Source organism: Euphorbia lathyris, chromosome 8 (assembly GCF_963576675.1).
Source record: "Euphorbia lathyris chromosome 8, ddEupLath1.1, whole genome shotgun sequence".
NCBI lineage: Eukaryota > Viridiplantae > Streptophyta > Magnoliopsida > Malpighiales > Euphorbiaceae > Euphorbia > Euphorbia lathyris.
Genome location: NC_088917.1, coordinates 39,673,008 through 39,698,560, shown reverse-complemented (window position 1 = coordinate 39,698,560; position 25,553 = coordinate 39,673,008). Strand labels below are relative to the sequence as shown.

General features: G+C 33.3%; 3 protein-coding genes across 3 annotated transcripts; 1 reads left to right on the top strand and 2 right to left on the bottom strand.

Moving 5' to 3' along the window:
* The first annotated feature begins 6,291 nt into the window (after nt 1-6,291).
* Nucleotides 6,292-10,656, top strand: LOC136202532 (uncharacterized protein At2g34160). Its single transcript, XM_065993218.1, has 5 exons — nt 6,292-6,565; nt 6,705-6,753; nt 7,941-8,003; nt 8,107-8,171; nt 10,166-10,656. Exons 1-5 carry the CDS (start codon nt 6,446-6,448, stop codon nt 10,259-10,261), a joined length of 393 nt encoding a protein of 130 aa, XP_065849290.1. The 5' UTR covers nt 6,292-6,445; the 3' UTR covers nt 10,262-10,656.
* Nucleotides 10,657-10,981: 325 nt separating this feature from the next.
* On the bottom strand, nt 10,982-12,926 carry LOC136202531 (adenine nucleotide transporter BT1, chloroplastic/mitochondrial-like). Its single transcript, XM_065993217.1, has 3 exons — nt 12,122-12,926; nt 11,704-11,865; nt 10,982-11,628 (listed from the first exon to the last, which is right to left on the bottom strand). The coding sequence occupies exons 1-3, from the start codon at nt 12,602-12,604 to the stop codon at nt 11,155-11,157; spliced, it is 1,119 nt and encodes a 372-aa protein (XP_065849289.1). The 5' UTR covers nt 12,605-12,926; the 3' UTR covers nt 10,982-11,154.
* A 1,817-nt stretch (nt 12,927-14,743) lies between these two features.
* Nucleotides 14,744-20,715, bottom strand: LOC136204085 (ribosome biogenesis regulatory protein homolog). Its single transcript, XM_065995274.1, has 8 exons — nt 20,513-20,715; nt 19,579-19,729; nt 16,582-16,633; nt 16,237-16,365; nt 16,010-16,127; nt 15,358-15,541; nt 15,158-15,271; nt 14,744-15,082 (listed from the first exon to the last, which is right to left on the bottom strand). The coding sequence occupies exons 1-8, from the start codon at nt 20,599-20,601 to the stop codon at nt 14,897-14,899; spliced, it is 1,023 nt and encodes a 340-aa protein (XP_065851346.1). The 5' UTR covers nt 20,602-20,715; the 3' UTR covers nt 14,744-14,896.
* Nucleotides 20,716-25,553: the final 4,838 nt, after the last annotated feature.

The following is a 25,553-nucleotide window of genomic DNA, read 5'->3' as shown; positions in this document are numbered from 1 at the left end:
TTTTGACTCAAAAGATATATAATTGGATTGGATGTTTGGCTGATTCTGGTTGGATTGGTCGGTCCGATTCAGTTTTAAAAATATTGTTTCAAATAAAAAAATTCAAAACGAGCCGTTTGACGAGCTTCGAGCTCGAGCCGAACCTATATCGAGCTTGAGCCGAGTTCCAAAATTCTAGGCTCGACGAGCTTCGAGCTCGAGCCGAGCTCGGTTTGCACACTTCTCGAGCCGAGCCGAGCCTGTCCTTGTTCGGTCTCGGTTCAGCTCATTTGCTTCCCTACGTGGGCTAAGATAAAACCAACTCTTTTCCATAGACTTCATAGAATCATGCACCAATTTTGTAATTGGAAGCCACCATTTTGTCTAAACAATATGCGTGTATATCACTCTCTCTCATGCAATTGAACTTTTTTTTTTATTCAATTTTGGCAAGAGATTCGCTGGAGCGAGTCTCTAGACTTTGGAGAATTTGTTTGTAGCAACTCTAGTGGTTGCAAGTGTCTAAAAAATTATAAATTGGTCCCTTTTTGTAACCATTAGAGTTGCTCTTACAAACTTTGAAACAAATACTAATCAACCAAATCCTTTAACTAACTAGTAATTCAAAGGAAAGCTACTACATGAACAATAAGATAGAAAACGCACTAATGTCTTGCGAGAAAATTTAGAGTACAACAAACATACTACGTGAACAATAAAATCTCTACAATATTTGGAAACTATCAACCACTACTTAGCATTAATCCATAATAACATTGTAGAGTTGGAGTGAAATAGACCAAAGAATTGCATTTCATTTCATAATTCTTGTGTAAGAATCATTATCAATATTAAGATAGGCTTCATCCTTATTACAGTCCATGATCTATACTTTTCAAATTAACTAATACCATATCAATTCCAATAGTGATACCGGCTCCAATAGCAATTGTTATGTTAGCCCTAGACAGCTCACAAAATTAACTCCTTCCACTACAAAGTACAATGACGCATAAACTAATAAAAAATATTTTCAAAATCTCCTTTCGGACCACTAAGACCAACAACATGCCATTGCAAACATACAATTCCCAAACATCCACACACAATCGTTTATCAAGGAGATGAGTTCTTCTAGGTAAACATTTTGTACAAAGTATATGCAACTCCCACAGTTGCTTCTATTCTTGGACAGCTTCACCAAATAAATTACAACTATGATACTTAAACTTTTTCTCTTTTTCACTTTAGTATACAAACTTCATTTTTACATAAGAAAATACATGAACTAAAATGACCAGACATTATAGACCTAACACCCGCTACAATCGTTTAATGTTTAAAAATGTTGATGTGACATAGTTTGACCAAATCTTTGATTTTAATATGGGACTCACTTAAGTTGTAAAGACAATTTAGTCATTTATTTCTATTTATAACCTCAATTTTCTCTCTCTTTCATTTTCATTATTCTCCCCCTAAATTACAATTTCATACCTCTTTGAATTCCTAAAATTTGTAAAGATATCCAAAAAATTCTGAATCATCCAATTACTAGGCATTTTTCCAACTTTAGATGGAAGTAACAATTGCTTTCAATCTAGACATGCATGGTGGCGACACCTAACTTCTGGTTTGTATAGAGAACAACGGGGAGGTGATGTGGCTATACGTTCATTTGATTCTTCCTCCAACTTAGCCAAGAAATAACCAACAATACGGTCGTTATAATCTACGGGTGATATAAAGGAGTTGTGTGTTAGGAGATAATGTGATATTCAATCAATTTCTATTTGTAGTTGATGAAAAAACAAATCTATTTTAGAATATTATAAAAAAATTTGCATAGTTTCATAGTACAGTAATTTTTTTTTAACAATGTTTTATTTAATTGATTCTACATGTTTGGATTTTTCTTCAATTTTTAAGGATTCAAAGAGATAAAAAAAAATTTAGAGAGAGAGAGAGAGAGAAAGATATAGATAGGTAAGAGTAGAGATGGACAGGAAGGGCTAAATTGTATTTACAACTTAAGTAAGTCCCACATTTAAGTCAAAGAGTTGGTCAAATCTCTTATGCAAAATGAAGTCTGGGTGCCAAAGTGTGAAAAAGTTTAAAGTCCAAGTACCTTAGTTATAATTTATCCATATTTTTAATGGTTAACCGATGTTAGCAGGTCAATCATCACTATAATGGCCAGTCAGCTTAAGTTCATGTATTTTTTTTTGTGCAAAAATGAAATATAGGTATCAATGTATAAAAGAGGATAAAGTTTAGGTACCATGATTGTAATTTACCCCAGCCTCACCTCTCATGTGACTATTCTCAATAGCGGGATAGCCCGAGTTGCTAGATAATTTTATCCTCAGTTTCTTGAAACGGAAGAGCTATGCTACATATCAACCTCGCTTCAGTAGGCTAGGAAATAAAGAACACTTTTCCATGATCTCAAATTCGAGAATCCATACAAAACATATTCGATACTTTCAGATTCTGATATCCAATCATACATTAAGAGCTAACCACAAAACCATAGTTTCTGATGTAGGCATAGGAGTCGGATTCCTATGATAAAAAACCTTCAAAGATGATTGAAAAATACGATCGAGAAATAGATCAAGGAAAATCACTTGTAAGAAGTTGAGATCAACCATTTTCCATTCAAAACCAAAAATTTCAGAGTATCAAATCAAATTTTAGGATATATTAGGGAGTCATGTTCCTCTAGAGTGTCATAACACACTTTTCCATGTCAAAATTCCAAGAAACGCGTATGTTCGAGTGGATAGAAACGTCTCTTCACAGCGGACACAACCCTTCAAACACGACTCTTCAACATTTATAAATAGAGAGTTGATTTCAGAGTTGGTTGAGTTAGATTAATTAAGAGTTTAGAGAGCAGATATTATGTTGAATCTCTGACTCAGAAAAGAGTCAGAGATTAGTTTTCAATTCTGTAAAGCAAACTTGTTGTACACAAGATTATTCTTAGATTAACTACAAACACAGTAGCGATTAAGTTTAGATTAAGAATTGTTCGAAGACGATTTTTCATTCTGGTAGAAGACGAACCATCTCTATTCCAAAGATTCAACGAGAAGAACAAGCAGCGGAAGCGACCCTAGAGTCTGATAAACTCCAACGAGGTTTGAGGAAAGGATTGACAACCCGAAACTCAAAATTAGTTAGAATGCTCTCATGTTTACTTTTCTCTGTTAACTTGTTATGATTCATAAATTCTATAATAAAAAGTTTACACAATTCAATATACATTTCTGTAGTTACTTTGATAATATCTTCGAAGTAAGGTTCTGGTGTTTCCATTAAAATGTATTTAATTTCACATAGTTACAAGGAAACTTAGTTGAACACTTGAAAGAATTAGTGTTTACGGAAGATATGATCGTTAGGTCGGCTTATCGGAAATAAATACCAATTTGATTAACTACTCCGATAAAAGGTAAATTCCTTCAATTAATAGACTTTGAACCGTAGAAATCTCTCTGGTTCGGAGTAGATTTCTACGGTTCAAAGCCTATTAATTGAAGGAATTTACCTTTTATTACATGCTTATAATCTTTACAAAGTTTAAGTTGATATCTTTGCTTAATGCAAATAAGTTTAACGCTTTTCTTACTTTAAACGCTAAAAGTTTCTGTCTTGTAGTCCAATCTCGAGACATAATTGTTTTCTAAATTTCTAACATAAAACTCCCATCTGATTCTGATTAATTCAATTCAATTAAACGATTTTCTATAATATAAACCTAAAGACGTAATTTAAACTATATTAATATAAGTTTTCGTTAAAAGCGTTCCATGTGGGTTCGATATCTTTTATTACTGCAAGCGAAATCATGCACTTGCGGAAATCGCTCAACACCCATGCTTGAGGTATATTAAGACAAAATGTAATCAAGGTACCAAAGTGTTAATTGAGGTATATTTCAAGTACCTTTGATGTAATTTACTCACAACCAAAATGTAAATTTTGCCTATCGGAGTTAGATAGGGAGTGAAAAGAGCACTGATAAATAGATCTGTTCATGGACTGGGCCGGGTCTAACCGGGTTTTACATCTAATAACTGTGTCCAAGCCCAACCCACCCCGCACTATATTTACATCGGGCTCGGACCGGTCTGGACTAGACTAAAAAAACTAATTCCCAAGCTCGGCCCGACCCATCCATCTAATATATTTATATTAAAAGTTTCTTAATATAACTTAAAATTAATTGTTATTATAAATATAATAATATAATTAAAACTAATCTAAATTTCGTATAACTCTTAGATATAATACAAATAAAATAATATTTTTATAGATAAATATAATAATGTAATTAAAATTAGTATACTATATATTATATGATATTTTTTATCAGGAAAAAAAGAAGGGAGTGACATCTCAGCTTCATCGATGCTATTTTATATTATATATAGATAGATTATATATAAATATGAAAAGAATTAGAGAGATTTTTTGGAAAGGTTTTTGAATTACTGCACATCGATGGCAATTGGAATCGACATACGGTGGATCTTATTTTCAATGAGTGAGATAAAAGACTCATTTACTCTATTCCGAAAAGAGGTCGCAAAAACTCTGATTCGTGGCTTTGGTTGGGAGATAAAAAAATGTATTTATACAGTTTGTACTGGGTACCATGGAGACATTACCTGCACATCAACTAGAGGTTCCGTTTTTCCCTTGGTAGAAGCTCTGGAGCTTGAAAATCGCACCTAAGATAAAAAAAAATTCTTATATAGGATCTTTTCAAACTGTCTTCCCTGTCTTAATAATTTAGCAGCTCGATGAAGCTCTTTCTCCAACATTTGTCTGATATGTCAAGTATATGAAGAAGACAAACTCCACATTTTTCTTTCGTATCCCTTTATAAAGCATGTATGAAGTTACTTATTTAATAACAAGCGAGTGGATGGAATTACAAACTTTAAAAATTGGTTTCTGAGGTTCCTTAATTCCACCTCAGAACTGATCTCGAAGATTGCTGCTACATTTATGGTCCATTTGGAGGCACAAAAATGAAGTTATTTGGAAAAATAAAAGGAGCAGCCCTACGCAGATTTTGTCATCCGGTCTTCTGGCATACGATGAGTGGCTTGAGGCTCATATCCCCTCTAGCATCCCGGTCCCTATAACAGCCACAAACACATCAGTTTGGCGTAAAGCACCTGAAAGAAAATTTTACTGTAATGTAGATGCTGACATCTTCAAAGAAGCAGGGTACAGTTCATTCGGTTGTCTTATTAGAGATTACCAGGGTGAATGTATCACAGTGAGTAATGGAGCACTAGGCGGACCGTTTGATCTCAGCCTATCTGAGGCCATCACAATTCAAGAAGTCTTTTACTGGTTGAAGAATTCATTTCGAGAACCTGTGGAGATTCAATCTGACTGCTTGCAAGTTGTTAATTTATTAAATCACCCTGTGCCGGACAATTCATATTTTTTTGAGGTCATTTTGTCTTGTGTTAGTATCTTAAAAGAGCTAAGTAATTACTCAGTCTCCTATGTAAAACGTTCAGCGAATTCAGCCGCTCATCTTTTAACAAATGCGGTCAATTCTCAGTCTGTTCGTGATGTGTGGACATGTCCACCATCCTATCTTAATATTGTTCTTCCTTCCGATTCTAATAATTAAGAAGTGTTTTATTTAAAAAAAATCACTCTTAGATATTATTATAGATAAATATAATAATATAATTAAAATTAATTTATTATATATTATATTATATTTTTTAACCGTTACTATTTTATAAGTGCATATATTTATTTTTTCTTTTGGCTTAAAGCACTATTTGGTCCATTATCTATCCAAAATTTTATCATTTGGCTCCCGATCTATTATTTGGGCACATTTGGCTCATGGTCTATCCCAAATTGGTGAAATTTCATCCAATTTGGATTCAAACTTAACCGAATCATTATTTCATTGATAAGTAACGATATTTTGACACTTGAACTTAATAGATTTTAGTTTAGGATTTGTTTTTTTTTTTGTTTTTTAATCTAATTGATTTTTTCCACGTAATGTGGAAAAAAAACTTTAAGAAATATCACGTTTGAAGTTCAAGTGTCAAAATATCGTTACTTATTAATGAGATAACGATTCATATAAATTAAATGAAATTTCACCAAATGAAATAGATCAACGATAAAATGTGACGAAATAATGGATGATAACCAAATTACACAATTTTGATGGTTCAAAAGACAAATAATGTTTTAAGCGTTTTCTTTTTTTAAGAAATACATTTGCATATATAAGAAAGAAGATCAAAGACATTTTCATCTACTCTTTACCTCGTGCTTATACCTACTTCTGCCTCTCTTCTTTTTTCTAAAGCAAGTGTGAAAGCAAAGCTGCTCGATTAGGGCTAGGGTTAGGTTTTGGGCTTTTATTTTTCATTCTTAGTTTCAATTTTTCAAATTGTCTGCTTCAATGGAAGATATTACAGAGGGAATTAACAACATCAACATAGCTGGAGATTTGCACAAGAAGAATCGTATTCAAGTCTCCAACACCAAGAAGCCCTTATTCTTCTATGTCAATCTCGCGAAGGTACGATTTCGGAATTCAGGATTTTTTATTCCCCCTTTTTTTAGCTTAATGGTTAACTGCTATATTGGTCTTTTTGTTTTGTTAATTTTCGTAAATGTCCTGTTTTAACTTTTCCTGGTGCTGGATATGGGATTTGCAGAGATATATGCAGCAGCACAACGAGGTGGAGCTGTCTGCACTTGGAATGGGTACACTATAACTCTCTCAGAATTTTTTTACTGGTCTTCATTTTTTAATATTATGCAGCACTGCTTTAGCCCTTATTTTGGGAGGAACTTAATGGATTTAAATAAGAGTAATGGAATATAAAATATCAATTTAACCTTGTTTGAGAGTCTTTTTCGAAGAAACTTTTAATTCCTTTGTCCTCCAAATTCTGTCCTCCAAATTGGGGCTTAACGTAAGTAATGGAAATTTCATTAAAAATTTGGTCACTTAAGAATAAACTTTAACTTTCATTCCCCTTTGTATTTAAACTCCCAAAAAAATTAAAACTTTTAACTCTCATTTACATTCTATAAACTCCCAATAATTTTTAATTTTCATTTCCATGGCTTCCGTTTCCTTTCCATTAGCTCTTTAACTCTCACCTCCGTTAACCTCCAAACTTCCAAACATGGACTTAGATGTCGGCTTCTCATGAATATGCTTCATTTTTATTAGCGTATAGCGTTTAATCTGCTTTCCCGTGAGTTTGGTATTTTGTTAGGATGTTAAAGAATTAGTTATACAAAGGGTTAATATTTTGTTTTATCATACTATATCATGTTGAGGGCGAGCCTTGGCGCAACGGTAAACGTTGTTGTCGTGTGACCAAGAGGTCACGGGTTCGAGTCTTAGGAGCGGCCTCTTGCCAAATAAATTGGCAGGGGAAGGCTTGCCCCCAGTACACCCTTGTGGTGGGACCCCTCCCCGGACCCTCGCTCAGCGGGGACGCATAGTGCGACCGGGCCGCCCTTTTTTTTATCATACCATATCATGTTAATACAACAATTTACTTCTGGCAGCTGATTGTTCTACAGCTAGTTGAACTCTGCATCAAGTTATTTCATAGCTGCTTGTGCAATAACTTATTTTTATAAATTAATTTTTTTTTAGATGTAATTTCTTTTTGCACTCTTCAGCTGCTTGTAGAATTTGTTTTTATATTTGGAAGATGCTTCGTTTCAGCTCACAATTGCTCAGAAATTCAACCACTGCAGTAGTGCTTTAGACTTGACTAAGTTGCTTAGGGTCTTTTCCTTTGGATATTAATATATGCCTTATGGAAATTTCATCGAATTTCTTCCGCTTTGAGCATGCAATGTGTATGTATGGATCAATACTTCAATTTCACATGGCATTTTGACCTTTTTTTTGTTATGTCATTTTGCAGCTATTGCTACTGTCGTCACAGTTGCTGAAATTCTGAAAAATAATGGACTGGCTGTTGAAAAGAGTAGGATCTGTTTGTCTTAAATATTTTGATTATGTCTTAAATATTTTGATTATGTTAGTAACTGATTTAATTTTGATTCTTACGCCAAAAAATTGATATGCAGAAATCATGACTTCGACAGTTGATATGAGGGATGAATCAAGAGGGCGTCCTGTCCAAAAGGCCAAGGTATAACACCTACTTCTGTGTACTTCATATGCAATCATTGTCCCATACAGCAGACATTTATCTTACTGCTCAATTCACATATTTTCTTGTACGATTGGTTGTGTTTGCAAATAACTGCTATCCTCACATGCGTAACATAAGGTCTTGCTTGCGCATCCCTTACCTTTCCTGCCTACCCAGATTCTAGTTCCTCATACCTAGCTGTGCCATAATGTGTAGATCCTTATGCACATAGCACCATCGCCCTTGATATATTGAAATTTGAAATATGAACCGAGCTACAACTTCAAAATTGGTATCGATATGCCTATAAATACCGAGACAACATTACATCTTGCTTTCCCTCTTGTATCTTTCCAGCCTACCCATATAGTAGTTCCATTTCCATATACCAAGCTGCGTTATTCCATTTAGATCTTCACATGCGCATAGCATTTCCAGCTAACATAAGCCCTTGATATATTGAAATTGGAAATATGAAACGAGCTACAACTTCAAAATTGGTATCGATATACCTATAAACTCCGAACCGTCAGCCAAACATTCTGCTAACACAATTTCAGAGATGACGCTAGATATTACTGCATATATTTTATTTGATTTATTTTGGATTAAGAGTCATAGATTTAGTTGGAACTCTTTGAAAGAGTCTTAGGGCATCTCCAATTGGAGAATCCTTACTATTTGCAGCTCCAATGGAGCTGCAAAACCATGCGGCAAAAATGTCGCATGGTTGATGGTTCTGCATATATGCAGAACCATCAACCATGCCTTGCTGCATTTTTGCAGCAAGGCAAATATTAATATTTTTTTTTTCGTTTTTTTAATTTAAAAATATTATTTATTTTGTTTTTTTAGTTTAATATTTATTTGTTATTTGTTTTAAGTTTAATGTTATTTAATTTTTATGTACATTTGAACAAATTTTATTTAATTCTTTTACTTATTATAAAAAATTTATATGAAATTCAAATTATTAACTATTAATTTTAATATTATTATTTAAATTATTGAAATAATAATAAATTATATAATATGATAAAAAAAATTAACTTATAGATATATTTTGATTAATAATTAAAAGAATGTAAAATGAAAAATTAATAAAATATTGTTTGTTAAAAAGAATATGTTTGTTTAGTGTTATAAATAGAGTAGATGGTTGGAGAAGTTTTAATGAAGATAGAGTAGGTAAAATAGAGTATATTGTTGGAGATGGCCTTAGTGAATATCTACTCTTTGTGATTTGTTTCATCTGCCTATAAAAGCTTGGCTAACGATAAATGGAATCGCGCCTCTTTTGTTTCTCTACTGCAATTTATTTCTTTATTCTTTTGCCATGTTTATTCAATTAACCCTACAGATTAGATTTTTTATTAAGTTTCAGTTTATTAAATTTGATTTCCATTTCAGTCATACTAATCAGTTTCCTTTGTACGTCTCAGTTTTCATCCAAATTTATTATGGCCTAGTGCTGTTTGGTGAAACTGCATCATTGGATCCAAGATACTAGATATCATGAGGTTCCTTTAGCTTCAAGTAATTTTCTGGTAGGAAGTCAATTAGCTCGAAAAATCCTTAAACAGGCTGAGATATGCAAAATCTGTAACGGGATTAGCCCATTAACACCAAAAGGGTCGTAATAGTTTGTAGTTAATTATAGAATACTGGGTATCAGTAGGTGGTGTTATGTTTTGGACATTGAATATCTTCTGTTTGGCTGCCTTTGAGCAGAAGCTCTGCCATTTGGTAGATAAGGGGATTGGGTTTTAGCTCAATTTGTTGTTCTTCCTTTCCTAGTTTCTGTGTTTAATCTTCAATGAGTATCAGTATTTCTCACTTCTGTGTGTCTGTGTGGTAGTGTAATCTGTTTGGGGAATTTATATTTCGATTTTCTATTACTTTTCTCTTCTTGAAATCATTGTGGTGATTTTTATAAAAATTTCCACTGTCACATTCTGATATGGATACATTTTTCATTGTGGTGGTTATAGATTGAAATATTGCTGGGCAAGACTGAAAACTTCGATGAATTAATGGCTGCTGCAGCTGAAGAGAGGGATGCTGTTGATGGTGAAGAACAGAGTTGAAGTGGGACTGATTGAGCCTGTTTTTGATAAGCTGATAGTCGCAAACACAATTTATTAGTGAATTTTCATATATTATAGGTGTTGAAGATTATGTGGGCTTGAGTGGTTTCCAATTCCATAGGTGTGCAAATTTTCTTGTGCTAGGAGTTTAGTAGCAAAATTTGTCTCTTATTGAGGATTAAGTCTGATTTGAGTTTCATTTTTGGTACAAGTTGATGTCTTTGTTGGGTTTGGTTTCATGTGCACATCTAATGTCGCTTGGCACATGCTGATCAATCACTTAAATGTCGTATCTGTTATTCATGTAATAGGTGTTTGCAGTTTAACTGGGTGTCCAGAAAAGAATGTGCCTTTCGTTGACAAAGAAAATTTTCAGCTTCTTCTTTAAATCTGTATATTTTTCTCAATTTTGATGTGATCTCCTACTTTATGGTTAGGTATACTTTTAGTAAAAGAGTAACTAAAATTTAGTGAGTGATCATTACTACAACACAAGGTATCCTATGCTAAGTACAATCTGAAGCATAAAAGTTTGCTCTTTCAGTGATTGAATAGTTCATGTTTAATAGTACAAAGCTCAATGATATTGGGGTAATGTTCAAATGTCATTATCTGGACAAGTGCATAAACATTGATTGTTAGTATCTAAACTGATGTTTATAAGGTTTGAATTCGTAGCATGATCATGTACTTGCTTTTTTACTTTGAAGGATTGGTCAAGGAAAAATAATATATATATAATCTTTTGAATCTATTCTCACTGTCATGTGTACATAATCTCTGCTTTGTGAGAAGGAAATTTAATATCTTTCAAAATATGATCAAGTGAAAACCCTATAATGATCAAAATAAATTAAACAGATTATTGTATGGCAGTCAGTAGCAAGCAAGCATTAAAGTTTTTCCTCGTCCGCATCTATGAGAATCCTCTTGCAAGCCTCATAGCACATGAAAGAAATGCCAGCTGCAGGGATCAACTTCATGCAGCTTGGTCCTACGCCTCTGTATAGACCTCCTACTCCCTCTTTTTCCACAATGCTCACTAGAGCATGAAGCATGTTTTGGTACTGTCTCCCGTTCAGAGCTCCAGCCTGCATATGCTTTCGAGCCACCTCCAGTGGAAACGTTGCACTACTTGAGATTGCACCAGCAGCTGATCCAATTACTAGTGTCATAACGTTTCCGATTTCTTCCTTCTTGAAACCCTTTTTGTAAGCTTTCCTTAGTGTATCATATGCAAAGTAATTGGCAGCTGCATATGGCACCACTCCTATTAGACTTGGTGTGAGACCTCTGTAAAGTTCACCAGCTCCTTCCTCTCGCACTATCTTTATGAATGCATCAACGAAATTCTTGTACACGCCTCTCTGCAATTGAATATGATAGAAATTCAGTGTTTGAAATTCAGTAGCACTTTCAGGATATGATTTTAGTTTACTTACCTGCACAGTTAGTCGGGTTTTGATCAACTCAAGAGGGTATGTGCACAATGTTGAGCTAACTCCAGCTACAGCACCAGCTATTGATGAAGCAGGAATTGGAATTTTTGATTGCTCCCCTTGTTTGGGAGTCAAGTGCTTCAGAACTGTATCATAAGCAAATAACTGCACCACAATTTTGATAAACAGTGCTATTACATTCATGTATCAGACAACAATATCTTGGATGCAAAATCAGCCTTTTAGAAGACACAAAACATAAAGGGAGGCAATGCAACAAAAGCAGAAAATCATCAGTTGAAAATTCTGGAGAGAAACAAACAAGTTATTTGAAAATTTGGCAACCAAAATCTCAACATTCCACCTTTAAATAGAGAGATAAAACTCAAGAATACAGAAGTCAAAGTTGGGATGGAGATACCTCAATTGCTTTGCTTGGTGCAACCCGGATTACATTGACAAAATTACCTGTGAAGAAGCCCCTCCAACCATCGTTGTTGATTATGTTATGAAACACCTCAGTTGTTGAATGCCCACAACTTCCGACCATCAAATGAGTTCTTATGGTCTCCAACGGAGCCACAGCAGTACGTGATACAGCACCAGCTATTCCCCCACTAATCAACCTCCTCAATGCTTGATTTCTAACCTTAATTTTCCATTTAAACTCCTTTAACTTAAGAGTCTGCTCAGCTTTCATCTGCATACTAGATGCTGGGATATGTATGGCATTTCCTACTGAATTTGGAGAGATCCCAAATCCCTTTCCTACTTGATTAACACTAGCAAACACATCCTTCCTAACACTAATCTGGTGAGTAAATAGGTCAAGTTTAACACCAGAATTAGAGAAGTTGACGCCCTCGTTTCTATGTCGACCCATTTGCAAACTATTTATGGCCATATTGATGAAAGCTTCACTTCTCCTCTGACAACAGAAGCGAAAGAATAATGGATGAAAAGGGAAGAATATTGATAGAGAAGAATGGAATCTTTTTGAAAGAATTATATATAGGTGAAACGGAAGGATGAAGAAAGGAGAATAACGATATAAAAGCACAAGGGTTTAGATAACTTTAAATGGCCTTCCCTCCTCTCTTCTCAGAGAAGAGAAGAGAATACAAGGAAAGAGAGGATGGTGGCGTAGGAATAGGCGTCAATATAAATATGCTGCCTTTGCTTTCGTTTACATAAAAGGCCAACCCTTCTGTTTCCATGAGATACAATTTTACCAAATGAGCCAAACTTAAACTCTAAAACCCTATACTATTAATTTAACTCCGGCATATGTCCATTTTATTAGAAACCTTGACTTCTATTTTACAATACCTTTTTACTAATACACATTTTACTTTTAACACTAATCAATTTATATTTTTAAATATTATTTGACCAGATCTAACATTTCATGCCTAATTTGACCTATCTTAAGTGTCTAAGTTCCATGTGCTAAACCACTCTTCTAAAAACAGCACACATTACTTAAACCAATGTTATTTTCATGGTCAAATAATGTGTCTCTATTCAATATTGACTACATTTTCCTTCATCTTTGCACAAAAGCTCATCTAAATTATCTCTTCATCTTATGGTTTGTTAGTAAAGAATTAATATAAACTTGGGTTTATTTTAGGATTAAACCATACCCAACCCCCTGAACTTGTCAATTTTGGTAATTTTGTTCCATGAACTTACGGGACGACCTATTTGCCCCTCAACTATTTAAAAGTGGTATTAACAGCTCCCTTTTTTCATTATAACGGAAACTTTCAACATTAATAAGTGTTCATGGAAGTATTACAACCAGCTTGCATATAAAGACGATTTAGAATGAGTTAAAGCTATATGAATTTTTACAAGAGAACTTGTGTACTATATATACTAACCTCATTTGCTACTTGTTTTAGTAGTGCACAACCTTTTTTATTATGACTTTGATGCTTGCAATGAGAAAATATCATGATTGTTTCCGTTATAATGAAAAGAGAGGGTTGTTAATACCACTTTTAAAGAGTTGAAAGGAGCAAATAGATCGTCCCGTAAGTTCAAAAGGTAAAATGACCAAAAGTGATAAGTTAGGGAGCTGTGTATGATTTTGGCCTTTATTTTATAAAAATTATTGCCAAACTTTTCCTTTATTAGTCTTCCAAAACCCTTTTACTAATGGTATCAAAGCCAAACAGAGATGTAAATAAAAGAAACTTGTCATTCCCTACTTTCAGGTTTTTCAACCACATCATTATTACATTCTAATCCAAATCCACCTTAAATTTCAATGCATTATTATATCGTTAGTTTTTAATCTATAAATCTAAATAGGCTTAATACCTTCCTAGGTTCCTCAAAGTTGTCCCAATACTATAACTGACCCCCGAACTTAGACTTGTGACAACTAACCCCCTCAATTTGCTTATTTCGAACAAATAACCCCTCAAATAGGTTATTTCGGGAGTTTTTTTACCCTTTACTTAATATATCACTAGATTAGTTAGATGTGGCAACCAATAATTTGAAATCTTTTATTTCTGATGTGATATTATGTTGAATGTTTTTTTGGGTTTAGGGGTTATTTGTTCTAAATAAACAACTTGAGGAATTATTTATTCCAATTGAGCAATTTGAGAGGTTATTTGTTACAAATAAACAAGTTAAGGGGATTAGTTGTCATAGGTCTAAGTTCGAGGGATCAGTTACAGTATTGGGACAACTTGATGGGACTGGAAAGATATTAAGCCATCTAAATATATATAGTGGCATGTGTTAATTATGCTGTAAATATCTGTGTGTTTAGATATTATAAAGATTTTGAAATAAAACATACACCTGCCAAATCTTCCTTTTTAGATGAGAATCTCAATAGGAATGAATATTTTTCCAAGTGTATCATTAGAAGAGCAAGTAAATAGTTGCTCATGCTTGAGCACGTCTCTGTATAATCGTATAGAAGTGGTATAAAGAAACATCTCCAGAAGAGAAGAGAACATGTGAAAAGCAACAGTTAAATTATTTTTAATAATTTCATCTTCCAGTTTCCCCACTGTCATAACCATAACTTTAAAATCACCCTTTAATTTAGATAATAATAATAATACCAAGCATTCAAAATACACATTTCTGATGCAAAAATATAGAAATCTAATAATTAAACATTACATGTTGTAACTGGGCAAAACTCTTGTACATTCAAGTGTGTGTTTCATTTTCCCTTCCCCTTTCCCTTTCCCATTCCCTTTCCCTTTCCCATTCCCTTATTTGAAGATGGCCCTTTTATGGACTTGCTCTTTGCTTTCATTGGTTTGCTGTTTGCTTTTAACTTGCTTGAAGACTTCCCTTGTTCATTCTTCCATGTCTTTTCTTTCTTCACATTATACTTTGAAACCGCCTATTTTTAAGGAAAACACAATCAAATCAATCTACACAAACATAACCAACTATTGATTTCCTTAACTGTGCATACCTTCTCAACGTTAAGTATCTCATGTGAATTCTGTGAGAATATTTTGCTCATAATTTTGTCACTTTGCTCCTTCTCCTGTCTGCCCATTCCCGAACCTTCTGCAACTGGTAGGAACTGTATGGAAATCATCAACTTGTTATAACTTCAACAAGGAAGAAAAATATTTCAACTAGTTTGCATTGAGTATGTTCAGTTCAAACCTTGCGATGTTTTCCTTGCATTTTAACAGGCTTTTCTCCCTGTAACTTTTTGTCAAACTTCCCGCCGCTTGCTGTTGCGGTTGCAGCCAGTCCAGCTACATTTCCTAATTCATCTTTGCTAAACTTCTTTGGAGCTGCCTGGGTTCCTGTTATAGGTAGAGCTGTGGCAGCTAGCTGAATGTGACTGCAGAGGTTTCTCATGAGGCCACTCAGCATTTGGAGACAATATATATATTCCAAGACAAGTAGAAAAAGAAATGCAAGAAGTTATGCGTAGGTGGGTGCTTAAGCCATACTTGTACAACTCAGGATGCTATATATTAACATAAAAGAGAAATAGTTTATATAGATGACCAAAAGTTGTGTTGATTTTTTAGCTATTTATGCACTACTCACATCTAAACTAAAAGTTCATGGAAAAAGGATGATCAATCCTGGTCAATGGATGTAAGTGCTGACAATTTTCACTTTCAGTACCTATAATGCTATCAAAATCTATTTAACTAAACTCGTGATGTTCTAAACAGCTACTAATAAAACCGAGATTGGTTGCCGAACTTGGATACATTTGATATTTTTAGAGCTGTTAAGTTGTGAGCAGAAAAAAATTCTTAAATATTACAAAAGAAGAAACAGGAGGAAAGGAAAAAACCTTGGCAAAGCACCAACTTTGTGAGCTTGTTTCAAGTTTTGCAATCGATTATTTTCTTGTTTTTCAACTCTTTTCTTTTTATCCGATTTTCTCTTTGTGAATGGATCCACTCCAGGCTCTGCAAAAGCAAGACATATTGAATGGCTAATGTTAGAAGGCTAATATTTCAGTTTTCATTATCATTATTATTATTATTATTATTATCATCATCATCACTGTAGCACTACCATCGGTCATCTTGGCCTCAATAATAGGAACATCTGCATCATCATTAACACGATCGTATCCATAACGACGCTTCCAAGTGCCAGTTTGTTCATCCCATACAACCTTGTCTTTCTTCCGATTCTTTATACCTATAACAAATCAAACAAACACAGCCAAGAATCTAGATTAAAAAATAGAAATTAAGGTTCATTCGAAAAATTATATTGACAAAAATAATAACTCTTTTAGTAATTATCTAATTCCAGACCTGAATTACATTTAATTACAATATAAAAGTATAAACTCCTCCAAAATGCAACTTTTTATTTTGCATCAAGGAATCAAATAAAATCAAAATAAAATACCTTTCTTTTTTGCAAACTCTTCCCACTTTGTAGGAGGTTTAGGCTTTGGCAACTGAAAACATACCATAACAGGCCAATAAGTAACAATGACAAACACAAAAACATGAAATTATGCTTAAAATTTATATACAGATTTAGGATAATGGTGAGACAAAATAAAGATATTGCAAATGCATTATGTAATATAAGATACCCACTGGAAAACAAAGGGACAAAAGAAAATAAGCATTCTGCATGATGTTAGGTTTTTGTCACTATTTGACTTCCTTTATATTGGCATAAACATAAACATATCGACAACTTCACATAATTTGACATAGCAGGTCCTGAAAGTTTAATTATAATGATTAAGCACTTGAAGACAAGTTATTGGTGCAACCCGTTCTGTTTGATGTCCTGCTAACTTTGTTCATACAAATTTCTATGACTTAGTGGCGCACAACTACAAAAATTTGTCTCCCTTGCTATAACAGCTATGCAGCCACCTTAGGCAAGGGCGTAATTAGAAAATATCATTAACTATTACTGGACGGTCCCAGCTCATAACTATTCATCCACATAAACAAGTTTAATATGTATCTAATTTTATTTTCATATTCATCCACATAGAGGGCGAGCCTTGGCGCAACGGTAAAACGTTGTTGCCGTGTGACCAGAGGTCACGGGTTCGAGTCTTAGGAGCGGCCTCTTGCCAATTAAATTGGCAAGGGAAGGCTTGCCCCCAATACACCCTTGTGGTGGGACCCCTCCCCGGACCCTCGCTCAGCGGGGACGCGTAATGCGACCGGGCCGCCCTTTTTATTCACCTAACTTAAGATATTTGCTGTTGAAACTTAAAGCAACAAGATATTAAATTTATACTTTTCATCTCTTATCTGCCTTTGATCAAATAGAGTATACCAATTTTTTGAGTCTCTCGAGCAAATTATAAAAGCATTATTTCAATGCAAAATGATTAAAACCCTTTTTTAATAGTAGTCCAAAATAGCAGTTTAACATAGCTGATAATACATACTTAGCAAAAAACCTAACAAAAGAATAATATGCAAAGAAAGCCCCATACTGATATATGATATAGCAGAAAATAATAGGCACACCCGTGTATCAAACACACATCTCCTTCAAGCACCTTTTTATACCAAGGATAAGGCAAAACTGGTAGAAGTTAACTGCAGTTTTACTTGGTATAAAAAGGCGCACATGCATAGTTATTAAAGGCGCGCCTATGGCGCATGGCGCACCAGGCGCAGGCCTTAGCGCCATGGCAGCCCCATGGCAAGGCGCAATCGCCATGGCGCGCGCCTGGTGCGCCATTTTGCGCCAAATGCAATTGCCAAAGGCGCGCCTTGGCAATTAGAGGCAGTTATGGGCAGTTTTTTTATATATCTGGGATGAAGCACATGTTCTATTAACAAAAAGTATTAAAGAGGAGAGAGATTATACGTTTTAAACTAATTAGAAGAGGAAGAGACAGAGTCATTTGAAGAGTTGAAGATGAACTCATGTTTGAAAATGATGCTCTAACATGGGGTTTAGTTGGTAAGGCTGCTGGAGTTGAAGAGAGTGCATATAACACTAAAAGAGTAGGAAAAAAGGCTAAAGTATCATCTTTCAAGGATCAAGGAAAAGCTCGTGTAGTTGTTCGAGATGAGGAGGAAGAAGAAACTGAGTTTGTTGATGAGAATGAAGAGGATCAGTTTGATGATGATGATGCTTTAGTTGAGGAGTGTGATAGTGATGATGAGAAGTGATGGATTTGGAGAGTTTTGATTAGGAGTAGAACTTAGGAATTAGTATTTAACTTTAAAGTTTGCTGATATGGGGTTTATTTTACATTTTAAATTTATTTATGCTTAAGATATTTTCTTGATTTAGTATTCATTGCATTTTTATGTTAGTTTTATAGTTTTGTAGTTTTATAATTTTTTTTTTTGTAAGTGCGCCTTGTCTCGCTATGGCGCGCGCCATCGCCGTGCGCCATGCGCCAAGGCTCCAGGACCCCATGCGCCTTAGTGCGCCATGCGCCTTTAATAACTATGGTATAACATCAAAGTAGAAATTCAGACAAGCAGAAGAACTTTTACGCAGAGATGAGAGGAACACATCTAGGTTCTAAGACATTGATGGACGAACATGCATGCAAAGAGAAAGAAGGGTTCATATTCCATTGTGCACAGGTTATATATGATATAGCAGAAAATAATAGGCACTCCCATATATCAAACACGCATCTCCTTCAAGTAATTTGTGCATCAAGGATGAGACAGAACTCGTTGAAGTAAACAGCAGTTTCACTTGGTACAACATCAAATTACAAATTCAGACAACGAGAAAAGCTTTTACACAGAGGTTAGGAGAATACATCTAGGTTCCAGTACAGTGATGCACAAACATGCACACAAAAAGAAAGCAGGGTTCATATTCCATTACACACAGGTTTAAGAATCTCCTGTAAGCCATGCTAGATAGTGTATAAATTGCTCTATAACGCTCTATTGAGAAAAGTATCATCTAGAGGACAAACAACAGATTATGGAGGACCTACCACTCTATCAGGTAAGGTAAGCTTATTTTCATTGAGTTTGGAAGTTTTTTATGCTTTGATTGAAGTTCTCACATAAGAGTGATAAACAAGAATTACTACTTTTCAATTTAAGTTTAAAGCAATCATAATGTTTTATAAAGCAAAGTAATACTTTAGAGGACCTACTGGATGAGTTTAACTTATTTTTCTTGACTTTAACTTTTTTTTAGGTTCGCTCATCAAAGTGATCTTTCTGCACAAGAAAGACTAGTTTTCAATGCAAATTTGAAAGCATTTTTTCCGTTTGTTGCCACTGGGCATTAGTTGGTTAGATTACGGTTCTCAAAATGGAACTTTTAGAGAGAGAGAGATTGAGAGAGGTTTGCCTCTTTTGTCTCACCTTTTCTCTTAACCACTTGCCCTCTTCCTATATTTTATATCTGAAAAGTGTACTAATAGAAGGAAGAACTTACATGCTTTTCTCTGGGCAATTTCGTTGTTGGGCGAGGCAACTTGACAAGAGGACCATCTACATCTTCAGTTGAAGGTAAATTGAAAAGACTGGCAGCAACAGCTTGAACCAGCTCAGTGCCTTTTCTAACACATTGTTCAACCAACTCCTCCCTGTGAAATAAAAAGACAGCGGAAAGAAAACAGATCAAAGAAAGGTCTCCTCAAACTGAAACCACAACCTACTCTAACCATTAGAATATTAGTAAAAAGCAAAGACCTCAATAACTCATGTCAAACGAAGATGGTGATGAATGATTGATTTTTTTCACCTGCCGGTTAGAGTTCACTAAATTAATTTGCCCGTGCATTCTACAGGTACTTTGTTTCTTGTCCACTTTATTTATATTTTCACACCCAACGGTGATTACAAGCAAAGTATGGTATAGTATATACCTTGTTTAAAACAAAGTCACAGTAGAATTTGCCTCTTTCTTATATTATCATGAGTACAAAGGAAACAAATAAATCTTATAAGTCTTAGAAAAAGTTGCAGTTGTTATTCAAAAAAAAAAAAACATTTGAAACCCAACTTCACGGAATGAATAACAGTAGTCCAATTTCAAGCGATATTAAATAAGACCAGCAAGAATGAAATAACTATTCCAATTAAATAAGTCCAATTTCAAGCAAACTCAACAAAAAGGTTGCAATCTCCTTTGACTCATAAATCTAAAAACAACCATTTTTTTTCCGAGAAGAAGATTCCACCCAACACAAATAAAAAATTAAACACCAAAAGAGAGAGAGAGAATAACGATTCCAGCAAGAATGAAATGTGAAACTACCTGAACAATAAACTAAACCAGTGAAGTAAGTTAAACAAGACCAAACATTTTAGAAACTGAAGCATACAGTTGAACAAAAGGAATAAGGTAAAGGAAGAAGAGGAAGAACCTGGAAGAAGGGAGAGAAGGAAAATTGTGATGAGGGTCAAAAGCCATGAGATGTCCGAGGTCGACCTGGCACTGATTTTCAATCTCCATTAGAAATCACTACTGTGTTGGTGTCTCTTACTCTGCAGCCAGTACTGTGTGGGAATCGAAAGCGACGTTGACGACGAAGAAGGAGGAGGGAGGAGGAGGAAAGGAGAAAAGGGTTTATTTCTGAGGTTTATATTTTTGTGTTCAGTGCCCTTCTAGATTGATGGGCCCTTAGGGTTTGGATGGTCCAATTTCAATATGCGCCATTTGCACTTTTCGCTTGGACTTTTCGGCCCATGGACCAAGTCTTGTTATTGTAAGGGTAAGTTACATAATAATAATAATAATAATCATTATTGGATTAATTATTACATGTGTATCAAACAAGGTTAATTAATGTGATATTTTACATTTCATTACTCTAATTTATCTCCATTAACTTCCTCCCATGGAATAAATGATTATGCTACAGGATTGAACTCTCCATAGGTAATAGCTCCTAAGAGATGAGGTCTTCAACCTCAAATGATGTCTAGGGATCCTATGGCCCATGCACCTCATACATGACCAACAATGCACCATCTCCTCAAATGAGGTTTAAATTATTGGTCTTTTTACTGCATATTTAGAGGATCCAATTTTGACAAAGCATCTATTCATGATGAGAAATAGGGAAAACTACAAGTGACAATACTTCTACTAAGTTAATTGATGTTAAGCTATTAGTGGAAGGAGGATATCCAGTTCCAATCAGCCACTTAGGGATGTAAACGGGGCGGGGCGGAGATTTGGTTTCCCATCCCCGTCCCCGTCTAAACAGGGATTCCCCGTCCCCGTCCCCGTCCCCACCAGCTAAACGGGGACAAAAACTGTCCCTATCCCTGCCAAAAAACGAGGCGGGAAATCTCCGCTCCGTCGGAGCGAGGCCCCGACGGGTACGGATATTCCCTACCCCAGTTGCATCCTTACAGCCATATATAAAATGCTTTGAGAGGTTACGATAAAAATTTGTTTTTTTTCCTTCCATGCCATAATGTCACAACCACTCCTTATGTCATGGCTAAAGACAATTGCAAATTCTACAATTCTATATGTTTTGATTGATTGTACACCATTTATGATCTCAAATTTACTATTCAACAAAACTTGATTATAACAAAAGATAATTAATAGATATACCATGAAAAACATCGATTTCAATATATTGATATTTTGTATAATTGTGTAATTTTAAGTAGAAATAAACAATTTCAAGTAGAAATAATGAAATAATACTATATTTGTTTTGCCTCTTCATTATGTGAAAACTAGTCGAAAACCCGTGCGATGCACGGGGTATGAAACTTTTGTATAATTTAGATAAATAAATAAATTGACATATTTACTTTTAAATAATTTTATATCATGCTATTTTATGTATATTTGAAATTAATATATATATTTTTAATGATAATTCAAATTAAATTAATTTTAAAAATAATTGACTACTTTTTTATAGAATTTTAACTAAAGATGAATGATTTATTTATTTTTAAAAAATTCAATGATTTGTACTTTTTAGGAATTTTAATAAATTTTCATATTTCAAATATTCTGTGAAACAATAATAATAAAATAGCAGATTAATTAAGAAATATATTAGAATATAATAAAAAAACCAAAAATTGAATTAAACTATAATTAAAATTAAATATTATATTTACGATACAAAAGAATTACAATACAGGTTAAACAAAAATTGAATTAAACTATAATTAAAATTAAATATTATATCTACGATACAAAAGAATTACAATCTATGTTAAAATGGAAGCAACATCAATATATTATTCTATAAACTATTACAACCAATACTTTTCTAATGTTGCATATGAAGAAACTTTATCAATTCAATATGTTACATATAAAAAAATAAAATTCGTAAGAATTAGTCACAAATTCATCTTGATGATAATTATTTTGGTTGATGGAATTTCATGATCACGAAGTATTCGAATTCAATTATTCATTCTGCTACAATAACCCAATATATCTAATTGAATCAGTTTAAGATGATGATTTCTCATATTTTCATCTCGTAATATCTCATCAAGACATTAGATCAATTTGTTCTTCATTCTTTCACTATATAGAATATCAGTCATACTCGTAGATATCACTTATTTGACTTCATTAATATTTTCTAATAATTATATATTCTTGAATTTTGTAAGTAAGAAAAACAAACAAGATAATTGAAAAAAAAATGAAGGGACGAAAAAGATAATTAGGAGAGAATCATCTTCCTCTCGGGTTTTTTTTTTTTGAAAATAAGAAAGAATGTCGAGACATAAGCGTATAAAGAGGAGAGTGAAAATATTTTTTGCCCATTAATTAAACATTCTATTTTTTCTTAATGAAGTATTAAGTCCATAAATTAATTTTAGTTAAATAGAATTAAATCGCAATTGTAACCACTCAGTAAAAAAACGTTTTATAATTAATATGTGAAATTAATTATATTAATTAGAATCATTATGCTCAACATTTGAGAATTTAAAGAGATTCAAATAATAATAGTTTCTTAATTAATATTTTTCAATAATTTGTCCTATGATCATATTTCATTTTCATATGTTAAAAACTCTTGAAATACTAACAATTTTGTACGAACCATAATATAATAGTTAAAAATTATATAAGCCAATGTTGCAAAAACAATTATCTCAATATCCATAATTAATGTACATTTTTAGGATTTTGAGCATCAAAATTTCTTTTTATTTACCTTGATTTTGAATTCGTATCTAGCATGATCCACATTCTTCAAGAATAAACATCTTATCAAGCTTAGACGCTTACAATCTCATTGTCTGGAAAATTGGGAAAAAATAACTTCTTGATAATAATAATAATAATAATAATAATAATATAACATAATTTATATTGAAATAAACTTCATTGTAAGTATAATATTCCAATATCTCTTTAATATTTTATTTAATATGTCTCAAACTTCAATGAACAACTATCGTGTGAAACTTTATATCTATTTTGTACCAAAATGCATAAAAATAAAAAATACAATCCATATCAATTAGCTAAACTCAAACTAAAAAAATGAGTGGATGTCAACATGTTCCGAATTAGAAAAATTAATCTAACTCACTACAAAAAAAACCCTTTTGTGACCAAAAAATTCGTCATAATATATCCATATTTCATCACAGCATACTTATAGTGACAAAAAAATTTGCCATAAGCTTAGTAGCAATAAGCTCGTCTCGAGAAGTTTTTTGTGATGAAATTATTGTTTGTCTCGTTTTGCAATATGATATTCTGACAAAATTCCATTTGTCATATTTACATTATATATTGTGACTATTAATTTGTCAATACAAACATTACATTTGGTTGCTACAAGTCTATATTAGTCCCAAAATGTGAGAAAATTTGACAAATATTAGATACTTAGTGTGACGAAATAAATTAACGTGACTAAGTATGTTTGTCACAATTAATTGATTTACTTTATTATGACGAATGTAATATTTGTTACAATTATCTGAGTAATTTGTTATGACAAATTTAATATTTGTTGCAATTAACTTATTGTAACAAATGATATTTTGTCAAACCAAATCCGTCATGATATAATTAATTTATTGTGACAACATATCTTATTGCTTACATTAGTCATAAATTTGAAGCTTAATTGTGAGGAAAAGATAGTATTAAGAAATTCATGTGTATTGTGACAAAGTCATGATAACTCTGATTTGTCAAACCTGAATAATGATGCCAAACAATTGTAACAAAAATACCTTATATATAAATCATTTAAGAACAAACATACACCAATCCGATATTTTGTAATCCACAATAGAAATGTAAGATATCCCAACAACAATAAAACCCAAGCTACTAAGTTAATAAAATCAATTCAAGACAAGACGTTTAAAACAACACTAAATATGAAAATAATCTTCAACTTTGAGACCGTTGAACAAATGCCAAATCCAAGCTTTAAAAAAATAAAGGAAAGAATTTAGAAGCAATCACTAAATTCAATATAATTTATTAATATCTAATACTATTAAAAAAATAAATCCCATTAATCTTGAGAAGGAGATGATGAAGAAGTTTGGGTTCCATTTCGATTAAGTGTCGACATAAAAAGAGCTTTAAGCTCATCATGTGATGCTTGTAAGTTTGCAATTGTTTCTTCTTGACTTTTGATCTTCTCATCTTGAGTTTGAAGCTTCTCCTCAAGTAATTCACGAGCTTGTTTCTCAGATTGAAAGCTCTCTTAATAGACACGAGCAACTCTACTTGAACTTGGCTTTGCCCCATAACCTAACCCACGAGAGTAACCGCTTTTGGGTTTCAAAAAATTTTCAACAATCTGTTGCCCGGATAATTGAACCTCCTCTTCCTTAGACTTTTGAAACTCTGCAATCATTTTTTCCTATAAAACAAACATTATAATATTCGTTAAGTGCCATCAAATGTAATAAAGCACTTTTAGAGTTTGAATAAGTATCATTATATAATTTTCTTGAGTTTCTGGATTGAACCATGTTCCATCTTTGTTATGATGCATATCGAAGTATAACTTCAATTCAGGTGGTTCATCAAAGTTCACTTGAGAGGACTCCTACATGAAAAGGAAAAATTCATGAATAACGAATTGACAAGAATAAAACTACATAGCACGTTAGAATGGAAATCTTAATGTCAATTTTGCTAAAATCATGAAAGAAAAAAGAACTGCATAGCATGTAAATTGGGAAAACTAAAACAGAAAATGAAAATAGAACTAGGAATGTAGGGCTCTGTGTGATGAAGCCTCAAACAGAGAACAAGGAACCGACTTATAGACAAAATAGCATAAAAGAATAATTAAGATGCTCCAAAAGAGTACAAAAATATGGTAAACAAACAGAACATAGTAAACAACATCATGTATTACAAGGAAGTAGACTAATTATATTTTCAATTGAATGCTCGAACTTGATTACAAGCAGATGAGCATT